The 14,524-nt window shown below is 38.5% G+C and overlaps 1 protein-coding gene across 3 annotated transcripts in view; it reads right to left on the reverse strand.

Moving 5' to 3' along the window:
- Positions 1-14,524, reverse strand: part of CEP83 (centrosomal protein 83) — a 111,157-nt gene that overhangs the window by 19,500 nt on the left and 77,133 nt on the right. Inside the window, exons 11-12 of one of the 3 annotated variants that reach the window (XM_032297994.1) lie at positions 13,539-13,696; positions 11,781-11,910 (exon numbers count right to left, since the gene is read on the reverse strand). In XM_032297994.1, coding sequence (XP_032153885.1) covers positions 11,781-11,910; positions 13,539-13,696 — 288 coding nt within the window. Of the gene's footprint in view, positions 1-11,780; positions 11,911-13,520; positions 13,697-14,524 lie in introns of those variants that run through there. The other 2 variants (XM_032298004.1, XM_032298022.1) reach the window with 2 other exon arrangements.

Here is a 14,524-nt window from a genome sequence, read left to right on the forward strand (position 1 = left end):
GAGATAGAGACACAAAAAACCCTTCAAAAAATCAATAAATCCAGGAGCTGTTTTTTTTTTAAAGATCAACAAAATAGATAGACCGCTAGCCAGACTAATAAAAAAGAAAAGAGACAAGAATCGAATAGATGCAGTAGAAAACAATAAAGGGGAGATCACCACCGATTCCACAGAAATACAAACTACCATCAAAGAATACTACAAACAGCTCTATGCAAATAAACCAGTAAATCTGGAAGAAATGGATAAATTCCTGGACATTTGCACCCTCCCAAGACTAAACCAGGAAGAAATTGAAACCCTGAATAGATAATAACAAGAGCTGAAGTTGAGGCAGCAATTAATAGCCTACCAACCAAAAAAACTCCAGGTCCAGACAGGTTCACAGCTGAATTCTACCAGATGTACAAAGAGGAGCTAGTACCATTCCTTTTGAAATCATTCCAAACAATACAAAAAGAGGGAATCCTCCCTAACTCATTTTATGAGACCAACATCATTCTGATAGCAAAATCTGGCAGAAACACAACTAAAAAAGAAAACTTCAGGCCAATATCCATGATGAACACTGATACAAAAATATTCAATAAAATATTGGCAAACCGAATGCAACAGCACATCAAAAAACTTATCCATCACAATCAAGTAGGCTTCATCCTGGGGATGCAAGGCTGGTTCAACATTCGCAAATCTATAAACGTAATCCACAACATAAATAGAACCAAAGACAAACACCACGATTATCTCAATAGATGCAGAGAAGGCCTTCGACAAAAGTCAACAGCCTTTATGCTAAAAACCCTCAATAAACTAGGTATCAATGGAATGTATCTCAAAATAATAAAAGCTATTTATGACAAACCAACAGCCAATGTCATACTGAGTGGGCAAACACTGGAAGTATTCCCTTTGAAAACTGGGACTAGACAAGGATGTCTACTCTCACCATTCCTATTCAATGTAGTACTAGAAGTTCAAGCCAGAACAATTAGGAAGAAAAATAAATAAAGGGTATTCATTAGGAAAAGAGGAAGTCAAATTGTCTCTATTTGCAGACAACATGATCGTATATTTAGAAGACCCCATCGTCTCAGCCCAAAACCTTCTTTTTTTTTTTTTTTTTTTGAGACGGAGTTTCACTCTTGATACCCAGGCTGGAGTGCAATGGCGCGATCTTGGCTCACCGCAACCTCCGCCTACTGGGTTCAGGCAATTCTCCTGCCTCAACCTCCTGAGTAGCTGGGATTACAGGCATGCGCCACCATGCCCAGCTAATGTTTTATATTTTTAGTAGAGACGGGGTTTCACCATGTTGACCAGGATGGTCTCGATCTCTTGACCTCGTGATCCACCCGCCTCAGCCTCCCAAAGTGCTGGGATTACAGGCTTGAGCCACCGCGCCCGGCTCCAAAACCTTCTTAAGCTGATAAGCAACTTCGGCAAAGTCTCAGGATACAAAATCAATGTGCAGAAATCACAAGCATTCCTATACACCAGTAACAGGCAAAGAGCCAAATCATGAGCAAACTCCCGTTCACAATTGCTACAAAGAGAATAAAACACCTAGTAATACAACTAACAAAGGATGTAATACACCTCTTCAAGGAAAACTACAAACCACTGCTCAAGGAAATAAGAGAGGACACAAACAGATGGAAAAACATCCCATGCTCATGGTTAGGAAGAATCAGTATCATGAAAATGGCCATACTCCCCAAAGTAATTTACAGATTCAATGCTATCCCCATCAAGCTCCCATCGACCTTCTTCACAGAACTGGAAAAAAAACATTTTAAACTTCATATGGAACCAAAAGAGAGCCTGCATAGCCAAGACAATCCTAAGCAAAAAGAACAAAGTTGGAGGCATCAAGCTACCTGATTTCAAACTATACTACAAGGCTACAGTAATCAAAACAGCATGGTAGTGGTACCAAAATAGAGATATAGACCAATGGAACAGAAAGGAGGTCTCAGAAGCATCACCACACATCTACAGCCATGTGATCTTTGACAAAACTGACAAAAATAATCAGTGGGGAAAGGATTCCCTGTTCAATAAATGATGGTGGGAAAACTTGCTAGCCATGTGCAGAAAGCTGAAACTGGACCCCTTCTTTACACCTAACACTAAAATTAACTCTACATGGGTTAAAGATTTAAACATAAGATCTAACACCATAAAAACACTAGAAGAAAACCTAGGCAATACCATTCAGGACATAGGCATAGGCAAGGACTTCATGACTAAAACACCAAAAGCAATGGCAACAAAAGCCAAAATTGACAAATAGAATCTAATTAAACTTAAGAGTTTCTGCACAGCAAAAGAAACAATCATTAGAGTGAACCTGCAACCAACAGAATGGGAAAAAATGTTTGCAATCTACCTATCTGACAAAAGGCTATTATCCAGAATCTACAAAGAACTAAAGCAGATTTACAAGAAAAAAACACACAACCCTATCAAAAAGTCGGCGAAGGATATGAACAGATGCTTTGCAAAAGAAGACTCACGCCTGTAATCCCAGCAATTTGGGAGGCCGAGGCGGGTGGATCACGAGGTCAAGAGATCGAGACCATCCTGGTCAACACGGTGAAACCCCGTCTCTACTAAAACTACAAAAAATTAGCTGGGCATGGTGGCGCGTGCCTGTAATCCCAGCTACTCAGGAGGCTAAGGCAGGAGAATTGCCTGAACCCAGGAGGCGGAGGTTGCGGTGAGCCAAGATCGCGCCATTGCACTCCAGCCTGGGTAACAAGAGCAAAACTCCGTCTCAAAAAAAAAAAAAGAAGACATTTATGCAGCCAACAAACATATGAAAAAATGCTTATCACACTGGCCAATCAAAACCACATTTAGATACCACCTCACGCCAGTTAGAATGGTGATCATTAAAAAATACGGAGACAACAGATGCCGGAGAGGATGTGGAGAAAACGGAACACTTTTACACTATTGGTGGGAGTGTAAATTAGTTCACCCACTGTGGAAGACAGTGTGGCGATTCCTCAAGGATTTAGAAATAGAAATTCTATTTGACCCAGCAATCCCATTACTGGTTATATACCCAAAGAATTATAAATTGTTCTACTACAAAGACACATGCACACATATGTTCATTGCAGCACTGTTTACAATATCAAAGACCTGGAACCAACCCAAATACCCATCAATGATAGACTGGACAAGGAAAATGTGGCACATATACACCATGGAATACTCTGCAGCCGTAAAAAATGATGAGTTCATGTCCTTTCTAGGGACATGGATGAATCTGGAAACCATCATTCTCAGCAAACTGACACAAGAACAGAAAATCAGCCACCTCATGTTCTCACTCATAGGCGGATATTGAACAATTGAAAACACGTGGGCACAGGGAGGGGAACATAACACACTGGGGTAGGTTGGGGGGTGGGGGGCTAGTGGAGGGACAGCGGAGGGCAGGGAGGCTGGGGAAGGAAAACACTGGGAGAAATGCCTGATGTAGGCAACGGGGGGATGGAGACTGCAAAACAACCATGGCATGTGTGTACCTATGCAACAACCCTGCAGGATGTACCCTGGAGCTTAAAGTACAAAACATACAAACAAAAAACCTAAAAGCTCATGATAAATTATCTTTTTTTTTTTGACGGAGTCTTGCTCTGTCACCCAGGCTGGAGTGCAGTGGCACAATCTCAGCTCACTGCAACCTCTGCCTCCCAGCTCAAGCAATTGTCCTGCCTCAGCCTCCCAAGTAGCTGGGAATACAGGTACATGCCACCATGCCTGGCTAATTTTTTGTATTTTAGTAGAGACGGGGTTGCACAATGTTGCCCAGGCTGGTTGCAAACTCCTGAGCTCAGGCAATCTGCCTGCCTCAGCCTCCCAAAGTGCTGGGATTATAGGCATGAGCCACTGCATCCAGCCCTTTTCTGTATCACTAAATTCAGTTTGTTAATATTTAAGATTTTCACATCTATGTTTATGATGCAATTTTTCTTTTCTTATTATGACTATATCAGGTTCTAACTTCATAAGTGGAGATGTGTTTCCTCTTTTTCTATTATCTGGAAGAGTTTGTTAAGCTTAATATTAATTATTCCTTAAGTATTTGGAAAAATTTACCAGTGAAGCCAAATGAGGCATTTCTTTGTGGAAGGTTTTAAAATGAAAAGATTTCATTTCTTTAAAGACACTGGACTATCCAAATGACCTAATTCTTCTGGTATTAGGTTTGTTAAGATGTTCTTTAAAAAATGCCTTCATTTATTCTAAATTGTATGATTAATTAGCATAATAGTTTTTATACTAACCCTTTTAATATCAATATGTAGATAGTTAATATCTATATGTAGATATCCCTTTTTTCTTTCACTACATTGACATTTGTGGCTATATCTAATCTCAGCTCATCTGCTTTGCGGGAAGTTTGAGGATAATCAGTCTTGCCAAGGCTTTACCAATGTCATAATCTTTTTAAAAACCAGCTCTTGGCATTGCTATTTTCCTCATTATACATCATCTGTCTGTGTCACTGATTTTTACTCATCTCTTGATGATGCTGATGTTGTCCACTATTAAATCTATTCATTGAGTTAATGATTTTCATCACTGTATTTTTTTAGTTCTAAACTCACCTTTTTAAATGCTGATCTCTAACCTAGACTACTAAAAAGTGGTTTCCTTGATTACTATTCTGCCCCTCTACACAACAGACAGAGATTCTTCCAAAATGTAATTTAGATATCATTTCTCAATTCAAAAATCTCCAGTGTGTTCCTAACTTACTCAGAATAAAAGCTGAAGTCATGGCATAATTTGGCCTCCTACTACCTCTCTCCATTCTAGCTCCCTGGGCTTCCTGTGTTCCTTCAACATACCAAGCAGATTCCTGCCTCTTTTGTACTTGCTATTCCCTCTGTCTGGAACAGCCTACATGTAACAATGTGGCATCCTCCCTCCTTTCCTTCAGTCTCTGCTCAAATGTTACCTTACCAGAGAAGCCCTGCCTGACCACTGCATGAAACAGCACTCCCTACTCCTGTCAATTTTCTCTTTTTTTTTTTTTTTTTTTGAGATGGAATTTTGCTCTGTTGCCCAGGCTGGAGGACAGTGGCGCCATCTCAGCTCACTGCAATCTCTACCTCCCAAGTTCAAGCAATTTTCCCTGCCTCAGCCTCCTGAGTAGCTGGCATTACAGGCGCTTGCCACCATGCCCAGCTAATTTCTGTAGTTTTAGTAGAGATGGGGTTCACCATATTGAACAGGCTTGTCTTGAACTCCTGACCGCAGGTGATCTGTCTGCCTCAGCCTCCCAAAGTATTGGGATTACAGGGATGAGCCACCACACCCAGCCTACTGCTGTCAGTTTTCCTCTTAGTATTCACCTCTACCTGAGAGTATTTCTCTTTTTATTCTGTCTCCCAACCAACTACAATGTAAGTTTCTCAGTGCAGGGTCTTTGTTTACTTCCATATTCCAGTGAATGAGTGCCTGATACATAATAAACGCTTAACAGATCTGTTGAATAAACTGGATAAACGAATACAGATAAACCTTGTAATGAAGATAGTCTGACCACGGATGTTAGTAATAGGAATGAAAAGAAATGGGGTGGGAGAAAATTTGAGAGGCATCATAAAGGAAGAATTCATAGGCCTATGAGATATTTTGAGTTGAATAGTGTCTCCCAAAAATTCATGGGCATCCAGAACCTTAGAATGTGACTGTGGTATAGTAAGAAATACATTTGGTCTTTGTTCCCCATTCCTGGTATAGAGCTCCTATGACCTGTGGAATTGTGTAAGTGATAGGAGTGTTTTTTTTTTCTTTTTATGGTTCATAACAAGTCCCTTTCAATCATGCCTGAATTGATGTTAACGATGTAACTTAGAGTTGAGGTCTCTAGACAGCCTAAGGATGGGGGCTGGTCACCAGAAAGACCAAGCGATTAAATAATGAATGCTTTCAGCTTCACTCCCCTGACCCCTAAGAAGAGGAGGGGACTGGAGACTGTGCTCTACAAAAACTCTCGAACAATGAGAATTTGAGACCTTCCAGGATGGTGACCACATTGACTTGCTGGGAGGGTGGCTCACACAGAGAGGGCATGGAGGCTCTGTGCCACAATACCCGACCCCCAACACCTTGCTCAATGCATTTCTCCCATTTGACTATTCCTGACTTTATCCTTTATGATAAACTGGTAAATGTAAGTGTTTTCCTGAATTCTGTGAGCCATTCTAGCAAATTATCAAACTGGAGGAGGGGGTCATGGGAACCCCTAAGTTAGTCAGAATATGGGTGACTCAACTATGCAACTGGTGTCTGAAGTTAGGGCAGTCTTGTGGGACTGAGCCCTTTAACTTGTGGGATCTGACTCTAACTCCAGGTAGTTTCAGAATTGAATTTTTGGACACCTGGTTGTTATTCAGAGAACCGAGAAATAATAGCTTGGTATTGAAAAACACACCCGGGTGACCTTATGTGGAAATAAAGTCTGCAGATGTAATCAAGTTAAGATGAAGTTAGAGTGGATTAGAGTGGACCCTAAATCACTATGGCTGGTGTCCTTACATAAGAGGAGTGAAATTTGAACAAACAGCCACAGATACACAGAGAGAACATCATGTAAAGACAAGGCAGAGACTGGAGTGATGTGTCTGTCTAAAAGCCAAGTAACGCCAAGGATTACCAGCAACTACCAGAAGCTAGAGAAGGAGCATGAAAAAAGATCCTCCCCCAGAGCCTTTGGAAGAAGCGTGCTCCTGCTGGCACTCTGACTGTGGATTTCTAGGCTCCAGAACTGCGAGAGAATAAACTTCTGTTGTTTTAAGCCACAAGGTTTGTGGTAATTTGTCACAGCAGCCTTAGGAAACTAATATAGTGCCTGACTAAATTTGGAGATAAGGCAGACCTCAGGATGAATCACAGGTTTGAAGCCTAAGTGAATGCAAGAATAACTTCTACTGAAAGAAATGGAAAGCCCAGAGGGAAAATTAGTGGAAAGGAATGATTCAAATTTTTACTTGAGTGGTGGATGCCTTAGTATTGTAAACGTTATGACACAAGGACTAATAAATAGAACAATTAAAATAATATAGATACAAGAATTAAGGCTGGGATTCCCCTTTTACTACCTTCTAGTCAAATCCAATTAACTTTTTTTCAATAATGTTAATGGCCATTTATCTTTGATATCTTTACCTTTGGTTCCCATAACATCACAATATAGCTTCTACCTCTGTTCGCACCACACCTAGCTCCTTGTTCTAAGTAAACTTAGTATTCAGCGATCTGCAAAATCTTGAGTTTCTAATTATATATCTCTAATTAGAATTATTCATCTCTGTACTTCACATTCTATCATTTTTAGTTACCTATACAATATCTTTACTTAAGGATCTAAGTCATGTCTACATGGATGTACTGCCATCATTTCATATCTGACATGTGTTTTGTATCTTTCTACTCCTCAACTGACATTCTTCAATCCATTATAATAACTGCACTTACATCTTTTCACAGCTACAATACTTCATAGTTATCTTTCTTACTTACCAATATATTCTGTAATTATTTTTTCCTTTGGAATACCTCTGGCAGTCACCCTTCACCTTCATTCCTATATTCTAAGCCCCAATTTCAGACTTCTTACTTCACTTTAAGTTTACTTTAACAGCTTCCTAAGTGGTCTCCTTGTCTTCAGACTTCTTTCTAACACAGTGGTTCTTATAGCGTCCACATAAATCACCCAGGAGCGACTGGTGGTATTATTTAGGAGTTTCTTGCATGTTATCTTATTTCTACAACAAGATTATACAGTCATCAAAGGCAAGAAGTACTCATGGCTTCTATTTCCCCCCCCCCAGTATATAGCATAATCTAAGCCACACAACATATTCAGTAAGATATTTTGCAACTTCAGACTATAATTCATCTCTTTTTTGAAAGCATTCATAACAGCATCTGACCAAGAATTATTTCAGAGACACATACCTTAGAATAAAAATAACAGGCCAGGCGCAGTGGCTCATGCCTGTAATCCCAGCACTTTGGGAGGCCGAGGTGGGTGGATCACGAAGTCAAGAAATAGAGGCCATCCTCGCCAACATGGTAAAACACAGTCTATTAAAAATATCAGAATTAGCTGGGTGTGGTAGTGGATGCCTTTCGTCCTGGCTACTTGGGAGGGCGAGGCAGGAGAATGGCTTGAACCCAGGAGGCGAATGTTGCAGTGAGCCAAGATCATGCCACTGCACTCCAGACTGGTGACAGAGACATCGTCTCAAAAAAAAAAAGTCATTTCAGGTGCCTGTATATACAAAAAAAAACCTCACTGTGTTCACTTCAAAAGATCTCTTTTCAGTGGGGGTGGGGAAAATACATTATCTCTGTATGTATCAATCATAGAATGGCATCCCAACTCAAGATCCTAGTCAAGCTTTTCCAAACAATTCAACACAACAAAACATCCTTTACACCAAAGACTACCTAAAAACAGCAGAAATTACAATCTTTTTGCTTTGGAGCTTGGAGCTCGGAGTAAACATCCTCAGATGGCAGCCTGAGGGAGAAAAAAAACCTTTTCACAGGAAAGCAACTCTAACGGATTATTATTTCTGCCCTAGGGTTCATAATATGTGATTTTTGTTAAATCTAATGGCATGAAATGTTATGATTTTTGGCATTAAAGAACCTAAAAAGTCTGCTGCACTCTTAAGAATTATATTTATGCAATCTGATAGCCAAATTTGTCAAATAGAAGCATTATCTTTAACTTGAATAAGAAAAGGGTATGAGTTAAATTAATTTACAATGATTATTCTGACATAAGAAACAACTCAGACGGACCATAATAAAGAGAAAAGTTATGAAGTAAATGGAATCAAAGAAAGTAGGAAATTAAAGTGTAACAGAGCAGTGGAAAGAGCACCAGACTGAGAACAGAAACATGTAGATTTTAATCAACTTTTGATCCTTACTAGTCAAGTAATCTTGGGTACCTCCTACTTTAGTTTGCTAACGTGTAAAATCTACCTGAATGCTAAGATCCCTTCAGTCCTATAATTATATACACGTATATACTTTCTAATTGTATTTCTAAGTTACACATGATGTTTTTCCATTTTAATTGATGTACACTTGTAAGCTCCTAAAGCAGGGTCCCACATAGTAAGACAACTCTAGGTCATAATCATTCACTGAAATGATCTTACCAATTCCACTATGACTTAAATCACAATCCAGAGATCACATTTTTTCTTTTGAGACTTGAGTCTCACTGTCGCCAGGCTGGAGTGCAGTGGCGAGATTTAACCTCACTGCAACCTCCGCCTCTTGGGTTCAGGTGATTCTTGTGCTTCAGCCTCCCGAGTATCTGGGGTCACAGGCGCACGTCACCGTACCCAGCTAATTTTTGTTATTTTTAGTAGAGACGCAGTTTCACCATGTTGGCCAGGATGGTCTCAATCTCCTGACCTTGTGATCCACCCACCTTGGCCTCCCAGAGTGCTGGGATTACAGGTGTGAAACACCACACCTGGCCGCAGATCACATTTTTAAAAATAAAATTACTATTTACTATCTTTACACTCATCATTTGGCAGATATTTCAGTAGAAAATGTGACCTGTCACAATACTAATGAAATGTTACTTTGCAGTGTTTTGGTGGTTTGTTTCAATTTTTTTTTTTTCCAGATAGGGTCTTGCTGTGTCGTCCAGGCTGGAGGGCAGTGGCACTATCATAGCTCTGTGCAATCTTGAATTCCTGGGCTCAAGCGGTCATCCCATCTCAGCCCTCCAAGTAGCTGGGACTACAGGCATGTGCCACCATGCAGTTATTTTTCCTAGAGCCGGGGTCTAGCTATATGCCGTAGATTTTTAAAAATATCACCTCCTCCCCTCTTTTTGGTATACTTATGATTAGTTGATAATCTCACCACTGGGTGTCACTTTTGCTCCAAAAGAATTCAACCCAAACTAACCTCAATAATTAGAATTTGATCTGTAAGATACTTATCCCTAAAGTCTCAATATTTTAGCTCTTACGATTTCTAGTGATTTCTTGCTGTAATGTGGCTTCAGTTGTTTCTAGGCTTCAAACAACAGTGCAAACAAAAATCAGTAGGATGTCTGAAATCACAGGTCATAAAACAATCCTCTGAAATCCCATTAACACTCATATACTTTTTAGTACTTACACTGACAGAGAGGAAGAAAAATGACAAATACAGAAAAACAACCAAGTGTGCATATTTGGGTATAAAACACTGGGATTTCCATATAATAAATGCTGCTTTTCTAATAATACTACTTCTAGCATTTTGAGAAGATAAAAGTAATATTCAGAGACCAAGAAAGTAGAGAAGTAATGACTTTTAGACTACTCATGTTGTCACTCCAACTGTCAGTAACATTTGGCAGTGATATCCAATTACATAAAAAGGTATCTAGGAACTGCTATGTGGTTTTCAAATTCAGAACATATGAATGATCTAGAGTTATTTTCTCTTATCCAAATATAAACAGTTAACCTTTACAGTAATCAAACAGATATTCAGATAATGGTTCCCACACGTAGAAGCATCTTCCTTTCATCTCAGATCTTCTCTCCCCTCCACAACCAATGCTACTGCTAAGGGAATCTATAAAATGGAGACAACTCAAATCTGCATCTCTCACACACACACACACACACACACACACACTCACTCTTTCTCTCTCTCTCTCTTTCTCACTTCATCATGTCCCTCCTCTTCCTCTAATCCTGTTGAAAAGATTACCATGTCCCTCCCCTCCCTTAATCACTGCCATGAGTCATGGTTACTAATGGGACCTGCTACATTCCTTGGGTTTACTGAAATAGAAAAAAGTTGTAAGCCACTGACTTAGATGATCCATCTAGATACATTATTTCCACCACGCCCAGGACTGTTTCCAAGAAAACAAAGTTTTTAGGTTCTGGGGAAAAGTATGCCTGCAAAGGTAAAACTTACAAAGGATCAATGCTGTGGGAACTACTGTAGCTGTTTCAGAAGCCAAGGGAGTCTCAGTTCCTTCTGCTGGGGCAAAAAAATGCTCTTATATTTCTGAACTGGAAACAAAAAAGCCTTTTCACCACAAAAGCAATAAAATAGATAGTAGGTATAATTGAAACAAGCTTCATCACACTATAATTTAACTGGAGAATGTGTTAAATATGACTTCCATGGGTTGGCCTGGAAACTATCACTCTGAAAAACACCTTCTGTGTGAGAAAATGCTTGTCAGCTCGAAACAACTGACTTAACACACAAAATTTAGAAACAAACCTACTGGACAGTTTGGATTTTCCCAATTTATTTCTGCAAGGTTGACAGCAAAATGTCATGCTTATATATCAAATTAAACATATCACTAAAATCTCAGATTCAACTATATATTCTCCTAAAAGAGTTAATTAGGCTGGTTGTGATGGCTCATGCCTGTCAGCGCTTTAGGAGGCTGAGGTGTGGGGATCACTTGAGGTCAGGAGTTTGAGACCAGACTGGCCAATATGGGGAAACCCTGTCTCTACTAAAAATACAAAAATTAGCCAGGCGTGGTGGCACATGCCTATAATTCCAGCTACTTGAAAGGCTTAAGTATGAGAATCACTTGAACCCCGGAGACAAAGGCTGCAGTAAGCTAAGATTACACCACTGTACTCCAGCCTGTGTGACAGAATGAGACTCTCAAAAAAAAAAAAAAAAAAAAAAAAAAGTTAATTATATTTTACTCTATAGCAATCATTTTAGTAAGAACCACTTGCCTTTTTCTGGGCAACTGCAGCTCGCTGCAATTTCTCCTTAGCTTGATTATACTTTTCTTCTCTGTCTGTGATACGCTCATGAAGCTTATGCTTTTCTTCCAACCACTGTATCTGTTTCTCTTCTAATGTCCTGTCAGAAGAATGTATGTAAAACATGGAAGTTAAGTAAGTTCTTAGGAATAAATAGATATTATCTGAAGTATAAGCAAACTCGCTACCTGTCTGACCATATTGGTAATTATCTAACTACAGGCCTTCTTGTATGGCCACGTTTGCAAATCTCACCATTACTGAGCACTTCCTATGAATCAGGCACTGGACTCAGGACACTATGTGTATTATGTCATGTATTCTTTACAAAAATCCCGAGTTAGGTATTTCTGTCACCTTTATACTTCTGTCCATTTTATAAATGAGGACACTGAGGCTTAGAACAGTTAACTAACTTGCTTAAGGACTCACATCTACTTAATGGCAAGATAAACACTTGATAACCAGGTATGAGATATAATAACCATCAAACTACAAATATCTATCCTCATAAACTTAGAAAATCAAGCCGGGTATCAGATCTTAATGCAGTATGTCTTCTGACTAGAGTAAAATTAATACAAATGTTATCTTAAAATAACATTATAACAACTTATATTTTTAAAGCTATTCTGCATACTTTATATGATTTTTTTATTATTCTTACTACAGGCAGTACAAATAAAAACAACAAACCCTGAGAAGTTAGATTACTTGCCAAAGGTCATACAAGATTTTAAGTATCTTAGCTGGAATTAAATCACATTCCACTGACCCTTAGTCGAGCTATTTTCTTCTATACAAGTCTATAAATATTATTTAAATAATACTTAAATTTGCTAGCTACACTATCATTAGAATTATTACACTCATTTCAATCAAACACTTGAGAATTTCAAGGCACACGTTTCTAGTTTTTACAAAATAAAAGAAATGTAAGTTGGATCATCTGAAATGTCACAACATGCTATGGATGTTCATCTTGATTACTCTTCTTGAAATTTAACCCCATATATAAAACCATGGGCAAACTTTAAAATATGTAATAATAGAAAAACTGAAGAAAAACAGTTTTATATAGCATGGTGGCCTTCAGTAGAAGAAATGTGAAAAGAATAATGTTTTGTAGATTAAAATAAAAATTTACTTATAAGGCCAGCAAGTTATAAAGGCAAAGTAAATACAAAATAGTACAAAATAGTACAATGTTCTACCACATCTAAACAAATTTTTCCAGAGGATATAAGATCTTCAACTTCACCACAATCACTTGATCCCTACCAGTTTTACTATACTACTAGTAACAAATTTTAAGACCAAAAAAAAAAAAAAAAAGCTTTTCAAAGAAAATCCAAGAGAGTAGTTCTAATTCAAGGAAGTAGGTTCTGTACATCAAAAACAAAACAAAAAATCCATTCTGTTCTCTGGCATTCAGAAGAACAGATTTTTGAAGAAATGTTTTGGTTTACTCAATAAATAAAAAAGTTTTCTTTGAGGTTTTTCAGAATACTATGCTGTCAGAATTTTAATGTCTTTTTTAAAACAATTCAAGAGTCAGTATAGTTCATTCTATAGAAACATACATTATTACCTCAGTAGGCCACTGTACACTATCAAAGTGTATTCGTAACTAGTTCCTAAAATATAATCACCATTGGAATCATTACTAAAATAACTATATATTATATAGAAAAAAGAAAAGGTTTGTACATAAAGAGCAAACTCTACTTTTCAGCTTCTAGTTGCGCTTTTTCAGCTTGGCTTCTAAAATTTCGGCATTCTTGTTTTAACCTCTCCACCATTTCCTTCAGCATTTGGTTTGAGTTCAGCAAGTCATTCTCTGACTGTGCAAGTGAGGTCACTTGGATCTGCAAACTACTCATTTGCTTAAAAGAGAAGAAAGAAGATAAATTAAAAGCCACTAAATAAATGTGGTAAGGTATGACAGAAGCAGAAGATACCAAGCATCTCCCTTTGCAAATGCTCCCCAAAGTTGGTGTGCCCTTGAAGATGCCCCCTAAAGGAAATAATAAATAGCAGCACCTAGGAGCATTTCTTATAACCAGAGACCATCAACAACTACAATCCTCAGTCACTGAATCCTCTACCTCTTCTTCCCAAAATATGCAGGCCAGGAGAGGTATGGGGAATGAGAAAAAGGGTTATTAGGGGGTAGAAGGGAAATGAGAAAAGGGAATCCAGTGATTAGAGTGAGTCTCCTATCACTCTAGCCGTCCCCTCACTTCCTAGGGAAAAAAAGAAACAAACAAACTGATTTTAAAAGCAAGTCAGCTGAGAAAGCAGCTAAAAAAAAAAAAAAATCCATCCTCTTCTTCCCACATACCCTGAGATCAGCAACCTTCCAGAAGTTCTACTCTCCAAGCAATCAAAATTGTTCACTGTAAATATGGGAAGAATCACTCTCACATTGTTTTTAAAAGGTTTCCAAGCAGTCTACATGTCCAGTGCTGCTGGGCAGAAGAAAGATATCTAGGAAATCTAATAAATGCTACAGATCACTTGGCCTCTACAGCCATTTACCAAACTACATAATGTCACTCAAAGCTTTTTTTCCCATCCCAATTTACCTTTATCTGGTAGTACTTTTTCTTGAGAGGTCTAATCACAGATTAACAGGCTAGAAAGATGCACACTCTTCTAAATTATATCCAAATAATCTTCATTTAAGACAATTATATATAACTCCCCCACAA

The sequence above is a fragment of the Sapajus apella genome, unplaced genomic scaffold, assembly GCF_009761245.1.
Source record: "Sapajus apella isolate SASKATOON/1434 unplaced genomic scaffold, GSC_monkey_1.0 scaffold2, whole genome shotgun sequence".
NCBI lineage: Eukaryota > Metazoa > Chordata > Mammalia > Primates > Cebidae > Sapajus > Sapajus apella.